The 11,468-nt window shown below is 36.7% G+C and overlaps 1 protein-coding gene across 2 annotated transcripts; it reads right to left on the reverse strand.

The window, feature by feature from the left end:
* Positions 1-264: 264 nt before the first annotated feature.
* On the reverse strand, positions 265-7,936 carry LOC149834220 (putative protein phosphatase 2C 15). Of its 2 annotated transcripts, XM_090010029.1 has the most exons (9): positions 7,687-7,936; positions 6,596-6,878; positions 6,239-6,410; positions 5,826-5,979; positions 5,661-5,724; positions 5,396-5,503; positions 5,069-5,194; positions 4,652-4,884; positions 265-615 (listed from the first exon to the last, which is right to left on the reverse strand). In XM_090010029.1, exons 2-9 carry the CDS (start codon positions 6,839-6,841, stop codon positions 399-401), a joined length of 1,320 nt encoding a protein of 439 aa, XP_089866155.1. In that variant the 5' UTR covers positions 6,842-6,878; positions 7,687-7,936; the 3' UTR covers positions 265-398. The 2 variants fall into 2 exon arrangements, with proteins under 2 accessions (XP_089866155.1, XP_089866154.1); XM_090010028.1 differs by lacking the exon at positions 7,687-7,936 and having other exon boundaries at positions 6,596-6,951.
* Between the last annotated feature and the right edge of the window lie 3,532 nt (positions 7,937-11,468).

The following is an 11,468-nucleotide window of genomic DNA, read 5'->3' on the forward strand; positions in this document are numbered from 1 at the left end:
GGACAACATTTTTTTTTCTAATCAACAAAAAAAACTAATTTTTTGACAATTAATGTTACAAAAAAAGCATTTTTTTATTAAATTAAAACCTGTGTTCATATGTGTCAGTATCTGTGTCCACGTATCCTATCATGTCCAAGAGTGTCAACAGGGACACGCCACCAAACATCACTCAACACCTTTCAACTTATGATATTTATATTCATTTTTCATCTCACTGTTACAAAAAATATATTGAATAAATCACACCCCAAACTGCCACGGTTTCTTGAACCACACTGATATTATATTATTAAAACTAAAAAATATTACATACATGGGTTGCCACGTCAGCCAAGTGAAATCAACACTCGCGTGTGCAGAAAAATGGGTTGCCTTCTTTGAAAAAAAAAAAGAGACTATACTACTTTGACTCCACTAGGCCGTTTACCCTCCATCGCATCCTTCTTGATCCGGCAGTCCCCACAGAGGAAGGGACCCTCCCATGGCTTTGAACTCATTGAGAAAATGGAACCAGCTTGGACAGAGATACCCTCACTGGGAGCAAGATCAACTTGGCAGATCGCACAAGTGAACAACCCAGAAGTTGCTTGGGATGTTGAGTCATTCCCCAACCTGAAGATGACGAATATGAAGTCAGAAAACCAACAAGAAGAAAATAAAGAAAAAATATACGGGAGGAATAAGGGAAAGAAGGGAAAACCCACATTATAAATGAGAGGCAAAACGTATTTAGTTAAAGCAGGAACCTAAACAGTCAGGATACTATACAACATGACATTTCTACAGAGTATGCATCTATAAGACTATAACATTGTAGTTGGACCCACTTCCCATACATGCTAGGGCCCAATGACAGACTAAGGCATCTCTACAGCATAACAATGCTCTAGGACGTTTCCAGAGCAAGAGAGCACAAGGAATGCATGGCATATCAATTTCCAACTAATAAAGTTTCTTCCATTACAACTTGAGTAGGCACATCAAAAACCTTTAAACGGTAAAATAACCCACCACCCTTAAATAACCTTCCATCAGACTATCACCCATGTGGTGAACAGCAATAGACAACAAAGATGTACTCTGCTCTAGAAAAAGCAAGCTCAAGAGAAGCTTACAGTAAATGAATCTCCAGGCAACAAACAGAGAAAACAAGAGAGAGAGAGAGAGAAGCTAGACATAGTTACCCGAAGCTTCTTGCTACCTGAGAAAGCTCCCTTCAAGCAAGCAACTCTTTGCTTCCCTGAAAGGAGGGGGGGGGGGGGGGGGGGATGCTTTAGGAAACCCACTTCCGAAATATGGAAAACTCGATTCCCTTTAGTGGGAAGCCCGCTTTCTCCTCGTTTCCTAAATTGATTCCCTGTCACTTAACGTTTCCCTCGCTTCCCCTCACTTCCCATGTTTTTCATATTAAAAATAATATTTTTTTATAACAAGCATATATATTGGTTTTAGATAGTTTTATACTTGTGTTCATGTCATTTCTTATTTGCTTCTTCCTGCTCTTCATTTCTATGTGTTTTCTTTTCACTTTTCATGTGCTTGCATAATCGCTTCACAACTGTATCCCGCTTCCGGGTTCATACTACTTTTCAACACCCATTTCTCTGCTTCTGCTTCTCATATCCATTTCATTTCCTGGTAAACTATGTAGCTAGATAAAATTCTGAATTCCTAGTCCCGCATCAGAATAAGCCAGCAAAACATGGCAGGTAGTTGGATTGTTATGCCGGCAGAGGAGAAACTCTTCTCATTAACATGAGAACAAGAGAAGGGAAAGAAGCCAGAACAAATATTTGAGCAGGATTTCCTCGTTTCAAATAAGGAAGAGAAACATTTTCCAGCAACATGAATTGATAAATTTGTTGTGTGAATCATTGAGAAGATTGCACTTGAGCAGTGAATCGGAACAAGAAAATAAAATAGAATGGAGACAAGGAGTTTACAGGAATTAGTAGAACTAACATGCAAAACTGGGATTTCCAAAATAAGGAGCTAGAAGGTTTAACACTCTCAGTTTGGTATGCATTCCATGTTCAATGAATGTAACTTGTGGAAGAGGAGAGGATAGCACTCTGAGCAATATTTCCACAAAAGACAACATGAAAAGATCTACCAGTGAAGCTATTCCACAAAAGTGGATAGTTTATTTTTTCTTCAATAAAAAGCAAACCTTGGCATATTTTAAAAATTCCAGGCACCGTGGTTAGATATTATTGTTTCTTTTCTTTTCTCTATCTTGTTTTTTGGGTAGTCAAGCTGGTGATAGCCTTTGCAGGATTTGTAGCTGAGTGCCCACCATTGCAGATAGTGCAACCTAGACATCTCCTTCGGCCCTAATGAATACAGTTAACAATAAAATGACTATTAAAAAGAAAAAGTTAACAATGAAAAAGTATAGCAGGCTCCAGGCAACACTGGAAGACTGTGTATTGTCATCTAACAACCTGACTTCTGTTAGACAATTTCATGAACTCTGATTGACAGCATTACAGTGAGGAATCTAAACTGGAGAAAGTCAAGGCTAAGGATGACAAAAGCCATCCAATTTTGCTGTCCCATACAAAATTTCTTTGTCAATCAAGGAAACCAACAAGGAAAAGGGTACATGAGGAAGACAGCAAGTTCAAAGATGAGAGAACCACGAACCTAGCCAGGGGCTCCAAACATGATTTCTTAGGGAAGTGGCGATAAAAGGTCATGGAGAATGAACATAAAAAGTTGCTGATGATATTTCACAGAGAAGGTAATGAGGGATCAGAGGTGCATGCAAATCACTAAAGGGGTACATCATATGCAGTCAGATGGTTTGTGGCAGCCAAAACAATTGCCTGTGCGAAATGTTTGATCAGATACATACCGCTATGATGCATCTAGCAAATGATGCGGTGAACATAGAGGCATCAAGAGAGTGCAGTGCTAACTATGGAAGCAAAGGCATCTAGGATTTCAAAAAATTTCAAAAGACAAAAAGTTAAAGGTGCATAACCCAGAGGTAAGAGAAGACCAACAAAAAGCAATTGTAGAAATGAACAGAAATTATGTTACAAAAAGCAACACCAGAAGAACATCATTCTGTAGTGCATCAATTCAACATTATGTTAGCATCGAGGACCTAGAACAGTATGATTCACAGAAGGCAATAAATTACAGATTTCTTCATACAATAGCACCATTGTAATTAAAAAAATATATCATTCCAAGGGGGCTCCTTATCCGTCAAGGGAAGAAACTTTTGGCAGAAAAAAAAATAAGGGCAGTACAGATTCACTTAATGCATGTTTTACGAATGGAAAACTTAGACTTATTTTCCAGGGCAATATTGATGAGACCCAGACAGAAAATGGTAACGGCGGAAACTTCTTGTAAACTCATTGTTGATTCAGAAAACTTAGGATGTATGGATGGGGAGGCAAGTAGGAGTCTGACAAAATTTCAGAAAAGGTGAAGTGTCAGAGATGCAAAAGCCTAGAGGAGATACTTATCAACAAGATTAACAGTAAGATTTTGAAACAAGGTTCATGTAGAGAGAAGATCTGATTCGGACATCCAGACCCATTTTGGTGCACGTGAATCTGACCTGACAAACTATGTTGGTTGTAGGTTTAGGTGCAGCCATTCAGGTTATGTCCAGTGGGAAAAAGGGCAGCTCAAACCCTATAATTTAGAGAGGATTTAAAATAGTGTATTTTATATAAAATACTCAGGTAGAGCAGATATCTAAGTCACAGCTCAAACCTGGCTTGAATGTCATTTGGACTGGACTCAAGTTGACATGAGTATTATTCAGGTCTTTATTTTAATGCCTGTATCCAGCTGTTTGGATTTAGCTCAGATACCCAACAAAGATTATACCTGTTGACAACCCTACGTTTGGAGCCGTTTTGTCCATCAACAAAGATAATAAATAACAATCATGTAAAGCATACATCAAACAGATCTATCCTTTTGTTTAACCAGAAAAAGTGGAAAAGAAACTTTCTTTTCTTAGAATATGAAACAAAAAAAATTAAAACTGAATATCAGAAGTGGCAAACTGGACCATATAAGAAATAGAAAATCAACAAGTGAACAATGATACTAAACTATTCAAGTGGGGAATAACAAGCTCAGATAAGATTTAGGAAAAACTTCACATATCATCAAATGGAATGTCAAAGAACATTGCCATATGCTAAATATATATCTACCGACAAGTTAAAATTTCTTGGCAAAAGTTCAAAGTGTCATAATGTTTAGTTTTGGAAATGATATTCACAAGTTCAAACCCTTTGGAAAATAGATAAGATAAATGTTCTGCATGAAATTCTTTGGTTGTACCAGATAGCAGCATTATTACTTTCATATTATAACAAAGATTTCCAAAATTTCAAACACTCAGGGTTAAACTACATAAATTCTTGTTTTCTATGCAACAAGCCCCTGCATCTTGGAAACCACAACTTAAAAGGAAAATACAAAAGATGATCATGTCAAAGAGCATAATGAAAACAGAATGCTCCTAACTTCAATTGTAGAATTATTCATGAAAAGGCAGTAAAAACCAGATATTGCAGAGCAGAAAAGTATTTCTCCATCACATCAGGAAACATGTTCAATTTTCCTCTTGAAGCCATTAAAACTAATTACAACAAGCCCAAGTGCTACCAACCTTTCTGCAAGCATTGCTGAGCCTTCTTCGAAAAGCTCTTCTACAATCCCCACAGCAGATAGCTTCTTTGATAGTTTATTCACAGAATCACGTGTCTTCTTTCTGAAGATGAGAGATTTCAACTTATTTTGCTTTTTTGGAGGTGACGAAGGTGGAACAGCATGATCAGGTGGAATTATGTCTACAACAATACAGGTCGTGTCATCTTTCAGACCCTTCGACCGCAGAGATTCCTGCAAAAAGTTATCAACATAACAAGGGTCAGAAGGAAACTTAGACAATCTGTTCTGCTTCCATTTACAGAAAAAGGAATTTTTTTATTTGGACAGTGTCTTTCAAACTAAAGTTAACATCCTGAGAAAAATTAAGCACGATAAAATAAAGATAGGATGGCACACTAAGGATAACAAGCATCACCTTGACAACTTGCCTAGCAGCCAGCTCAGAAGGCAACCCGCGGCAGGCCTTTGCAGCCATCTCAGAAGATAAAGCATCCCAAATGCCATCAGATGCTATTATGAGCCGTCCACCAGCATTTGATAGCTGGTAAACCAGATTATGATATTAAGATTCTTAGCATTCCAAGAGCACAAATCAAGTAATCCCAAAGAACTGCATGCAGTAAATGTGAAATGGAAACTGGACAACAGAAATTTTGAAGAGGAAGGATAATGAAGAGTCAGCAAACAACCAAAGGCTTCAGTATGGTTAAAAGAGAAAATAAACGAGAACAAAACTAAGTACCTTTACTTGTTTAACATATGGAATTGGGACGATAAACTCTCCAACATCCATGTCACCTATTGACCTCGAAAGACATAAACCTCCAGGCCAGCAACGAAGAGGACCAACCTGTGAAGGACATTAAAAGTTGCAGAATTTCCATTACCTAATATTAATCAGTAAACCATTACAAAAAAGAAATACTTCACTATGTAAAATGTCAAACAAGGTCTTCTACTCTCAGTTATCAGATTAAAGTAAACTCGACAATAAAAGTGCCTCCCACCTCGGAACCACCAAAAAGGCTAAGCCTTCCTACTTCACCACCACTTGCAGTTACCCGTTCCCTCCTGCAGTTAAATGGCCAACAAGTATAGATACCCAAAAAGGTTAGCATACAATAGGAGCTGAAATATTTTCAATGCACAATATAGAAAAAAAAAACACCCACTCTTCTGCATTTTCTTCTAGCCTATGATCAACAGTCAGGAGTGAAATGCGACCACCCTGAGAGTCTAAAATACAGCGGGAGTCTCCAACTGATGCAACAGTCACCGTCCATCCATCAATTATTACAAATGTCACTGTAGTTCCTGAAGTCTCCCCTGGTAAATCCAATTTGGCCAGAGTCAGAGTTAGACCAGATACAAATAAGTTTGTAACCTTCTCTACCCACATAAACATAAAATGGAACTAGAGCAGACTACCCATCTAATTCATACTTTCAAATCAAGGAAGATGTGAAACACAAGATGGGCCTTCACGCAGTAACCAGCACTGCATGTAGTTTTTCTTGAAGAAGGAAACACGGAAATGGAATGATAATATAAAAAATAGAGGACTAAGCAGCACTAGGGTTCTTGCCTCTACTTTGGAAATCTTTGTCCGTCTTCACAAACCCTGCAACCAATGCACGGGGTAAAGCTTGAAGCCACTCTTCCCTTTCAAGCCCTCGAGGAATTGCACCCAAAACATGATTTAATAAATTCTCCCGAGTAAATATAGCTGCAGCAGTCCCATTGTGCCCATCAAAGATCTGAAAAGCAATTAACCAAATCAACCTGTTTGCCATCTTTCTTATAAACATAGACATAACTTCAAATGGAATCATCAAGACAGTCTAGGAACCTCTTCTCCAAACCACCAAAATAAAAGATGAGGGGATGAGTAAAACAAAAAACCACAAAACAGACAACTAAGGGTGAAGCGTGAGTGACATACCGCGAAAACCGAAAAGTTGGTGGAAGCATTTCCTGGAACTCGTTGGCAATCAGTCTTCACCAGGAAATAGTCCTCCCCTTTTTTAGATTGAGCAGCACAACCGTACCGAACACAAGGCTTCTCCATCTTTTCATTCCTCAACTCCCTGCCGATCAAAGAAGCAAGAGGCACCAACTGCGTCCGTCTTCCGTCCCCCATCTCTGTCTCTCCTCTCTGTTTCAAGCTCAATATCTCCGAGTCACCCATAATTTTAGAAGCCAATACAGAGTTTTGCGTTTCATATCTGTTTATCAAATCAAGACAAAACCTCAGGGTTTCGACCGCTTCCTTTATGTAATATACTGCATCAAACATCAAGCATGCTAATTTAAATGACAGAAAAAGAAAGGAAAAGACTATTTTCATCCCACTTGTATGTATGTTCTCTAGCATTAAAGATTCCATCCCCATTTTATGTTCTCTAGCATTAGAATTCCTCAAAGTTCTAATTTTTTTCAATGAATAAAATAAGAATCCGACATATCACATTTGAACTCTTCGATCATTGAGAACACCAACTTCTGTTTTTTGACATGAACGAGAAACCAAAACCCATGGCCCTTAAACAAACCTAAGAAATTTCACCATAAAGGATCCATTTCTTTATCATTGTTCACAAAAAAAGGGACACACATATTCCCTCTCAAAATTAAAAATTTTCTCCACATCTAGATCTCCATTATTCAACAAACTACAGTGCATGCCGATCATGTGAAGTTAAAAAAAGAAAAAAAGAATCGTAAACAGTCAAAAATTAAAATGCATGAACTCAAACGCATTGCACTCCTCACCTCCCCAAGAAAAACCCTAATCCTTCCTTTCCCCTACCCAAAACAAAGGACTCCCCACCTCCGATCTACACGCAACGAAACCAGAAAAGAAGAAGGCGAAGCACAATACCGAATAACCTAACCAAATCCATACCTACAAAATAGCCGCAAAAGAAAACCCCAACACCAAAGATTTCACCAAACCGACCACCAAAACAATAAGAAAACGAAAGCAGCAGCAACCAAAACCCCAATAATCTCATCAGAGTAACAGAGATATACCTTATTACAGAGCACAGGGAAATGTACACCGCAATTGGGGACGCACATTGCACCCATCGATCCCTCAGCCCCAAGCAGAAGAAGAAGAAGAAGGGAACTGTAGGAGGACTGGATCAGAAGTGGGGGAAGAATGAAACCCTAGATCTAGGTGGGAAGGGGAAAAGGGGAAGACCTGAGGGAGATGACCTCTCATGAACAACAGTACTCAATCATCCTCACCAATCACCATCATCAGTCATCTTCCTCACCATCATCAACCGTCTTGCTGACCATCTTAAATATTTATTGATTTGGGCTTAGGAAAATATTTAAGAGGTAATAACAAAAAAAAAACAAAAACTCTTTTTATTATACATCGCCACGTGTATGTGCATGTCTACTTTTTTCCAATAAGTGCTAGTTTGGAAGGCCTGTGAATACTAGATTTTCTCAAGATTCTAATAATGCAAATCCCAATCGCAACACTTTCCCTATTAAAATGTAAATTGTGATTGTGATTCTTACTTGACCAAATCGTGTTTCTCTACTGTTACTAATACGCGTTTATAAGGCCTTGTCAAAATCGGGTTTTCTTCAGATTTTGTGAATGCAAATCACAATCACAACACTTTTTCAAGTTTTTACAAACATGAGAGAGTACAAACTGTGATTGTGATCCTTCATTGACCAAATTGAGAAAGTTTTTCCTTTGAAACTTGAGAAAGTTTGTCACAAGATTGACCTCGTGACCAACTTTCTCAAGCTTGTTCTTTCTCAAATGTGATGGCTCATTCTACCTGTGACCAAAGTGAAATATGTCTTCCTACCTTTTAATGTGATATTCAATTTGAAGTGAGCCAAATCCATTTAGGTCGGTCAATAAATCTATAATGATTGTTTAGTTGTGCCGGTTTTCAGAGTAATATAATGGTCCATAGTTTCACAGTACATTTAATAAAATTAGTATAATATCAACTTTCAAAAAAAAGTAGTGTTTTCAATGGAGGGCTCCACTTGTCTGGCAGGAGCACTGAGTGTTGCAAGTTCAAATCTCAATGGTATGGTTGTAGATTTGTTCGGGTCTGCCTAACCCACCCCAGCTTGCCTATAAAAAAAAAACAGTGTTTTTTCATATTTGAACTTAGTTGTTTGAATAAAAAACTATACATGAATTTGTATTTCAATCTAATATATAGCCAAATCCAAATTCACAAAGTTAACAATGGATTCCCTTTCAAAATTTAAAATAAAAACTTTAATCAGAGTTGCATTCAGTAAAGTGACATTTTATTAAACTTCAAGCCGAATACCAACTTGGATCATACGCTATTCAATTAAGTCAAAATGGGTAGTACCTAAATCTGAAACAAATTCCACCTGGGTACATCTGGGGGTGCCAACGGGTCTGCTTTGGTTCAGACCCAGGTAAAACCAGACTTGGATCAGATTTTTGGGTATGGTATAGGGTTCAGACCCAGTCTAATTGGCTCCATGATAAAAAAAAAACTATACCCAGACCCGATAAGAACTACATGAACCCATACCTGGTTAAACCATATTTTTTATCATTTTTACATTGAAAATTTGTGGGTCTTAATAGGAACTCAAGTCGGGTCTGGGTTTGGTATAAATTTTTACAAACTATACCCGGGTCCATGTATTAATCGAACCTTCAGGTCGGGACTCGGGTCTTCTTATTTTTCATCATACCCGGACCCTATAGGGTTTGGTTCGAGCTGGGTCGGGGTAAACCAGGGCCGTTGTTTCATCATACCCGGACCCTATCTACATCCCTAATGAAATACCTGAAATATTTATCCTCAATCCCCTGATTATCCTTTACGCTTGTAGCGCACAATGTTCTGTCTTGACCGTTGCACACATTCTGAGAAATGAATATATTTGAAAAATAAATTCTTGATCATCAATGTTGCCACGTGGAATGGCAGACCATTAGTAAGCTGTCACTTACAACTGGCGAAAGCAAAATATGGCACCTTGATTTTTAAGTTTTATTTTGTTGTTGTCATTAGAATGTTTTTCATTTTAATAAATAAAAAAAAACTTTGTGTCGGTCATTAATTTTTTGGTGGGTATTTCTTTTGGAAACTAGCCCAATGTAACCGCTGCCTGTCCTTAAGTGTCAGAATTTTTTTCCAAAAAGGAGCAAAAAGGGTAAAAGGAAAAGAAATGTCAGTGAAAAAGGCACTAGAAGGAAAAATTTTAATTTAAGTAAGCTACTATTTATATTTATTTGAGTAGGGGTAGTTGCTTCACCTCCACTCACGTAAACTCAGGATTACCGGAAAGTTTCCTGGAAACTCTTTTCTAAACGGAAAACCAAGCATTTCTGAAATTTATGAGAAATTTTTAAAAATGCATGAGAAACCCATTTTCTATTAATTGAGAAACTCTCATATCACAAGGGGGAACCTAGTCACTTTATATGTGAAAACTTGTTTTCCTTATTTGAGAAACATGGCTTTTGTATGTTTCTTACACATTTCCCTTAATAAAAATTTGTTTTTTCAATAAAAGTTCATATACACATGTTATTCAAAAATTTAATTGCTTATTCAGAATAGTATTATATATATATATATATATATATATATATTATGAAGAACTTAATGTATTGAATGAAATTGAGAAATTTCAAATTTTAATATAACTATATTGTTTTTTTCTTATTTCTTGATTCTATTTAAACCTATGTTACATTTAAGTATTTTATTTAAGACATTCAATATTTTGTCAAAAGCTTATTATGCACTCATTTATATAAAATATAACCAACTTTATAATATATTTATAGTTGTAACCGATGTAACCACAATTTTATTAAAACAAATAAATTTATTAATTCTGGCTAGTTATTATAATATCAGTAAAAGAATAAATTTTGTGTAAACTTATAATATTCAGAATGCATATTGTCATTTTTTGTACTTTTACAACCCATATATATATAAATATATATATATATATATAAATATATATATATATATATATATATATATATATAGAGAGAGAGAGAGAGAGAGAGAGAGAGAGAGAGAGAGTAGAGCATAGGTGTTTGAAAATTAGGTGCTTGTGATATGTGTTTGATGGGTTTTTCTGCTCTTTAGGTGCTTTTTTTGCAGATTTGATCCCACAATGTGTGGGGCATGGTTGATTTATGAGAAATCCACACTTGGATCATGTGTTTTCGATGAAAAAAATGATATTTAGAGCCTTGAAAAGATTTTGGATCGTTGATTTTTCAAACCTTATAAAAACCCACCCATGTCTAGGAATCAAACACTTTAAGAGCTGATCCCTATAAAATCAACCTATAAAATCAAGTACATAGATATGGTTAGAATTAAAAATAAAATGAAAAAAATCTGAAAACCTAGCACTAATCATAAGCACCTACACTCTATTGTATATCACATTTTCATTTTCATAGGAACCTTAAAAAGTCTTGTTTCTCATTTTGGTCTCTTAACACGTTTCTTGTTTCTATTTCACTTCTTGGCAACCTTGGGTAAAACCTCAAACGAATGCTCCCCATATATCTGTCACTTTTATGACCTTTATCAATAGTCACGGCGGCCATTAAAAGTCATGGAACAATTATTTTTTAATTATGACAGGTGCATGAAGTGGGCGCGCATCTAATCAACTGTTTGCCTAATAGGAGGTAGGCAGCTACCCCTCATGTTGCTTTTTCAGTAGTAGCTTATTAAAATTAAAGGTATAAACCATCAGAAGCTCTGCTTGTCACGGGACATTGCAGGTTCAAAACCCAAAGGTACAAT

The sequence above is a fragment of the Nuphar pumila genome, chromosome 6 (assembly GCF_984573655.1).
Source record: "Nuphar pumila chromosome 6, dmNupPumi1.hap1.1, whole genome shotgun sequence".
Classification (NCBI taxonomy): domain Eukaryota; kingdom Viridiplantae; phylum Streptophyta; class Magnoliopsida; order Nymphaeales; family Nymphaeaceae; genus Nuphar; species Nuphar pumila.

Coding starts and splice junctions, on each gene's coding strand:
- LOC149834220 (XM_090010028.1), bottom strand. CDS start 6,949: ATGTTTGATGCAGTATATTACATAAAGGAAGCGGTCGAAACCCTGAGG. Junction 5,980..6,238: donor CAAAGATTTCCAAAGTAGAG/GCAAGAACCCTA, acceptor TGGATTTACCAG/GGGAGACTTCAGGAACTACA. Junction 5,195..5,395: donor CATATGTTAAACAAGTAAAG/GTACTTAGTTTT, acceptor CTGGTTTACCAG/CTATCAAATGCTGGTGGACG.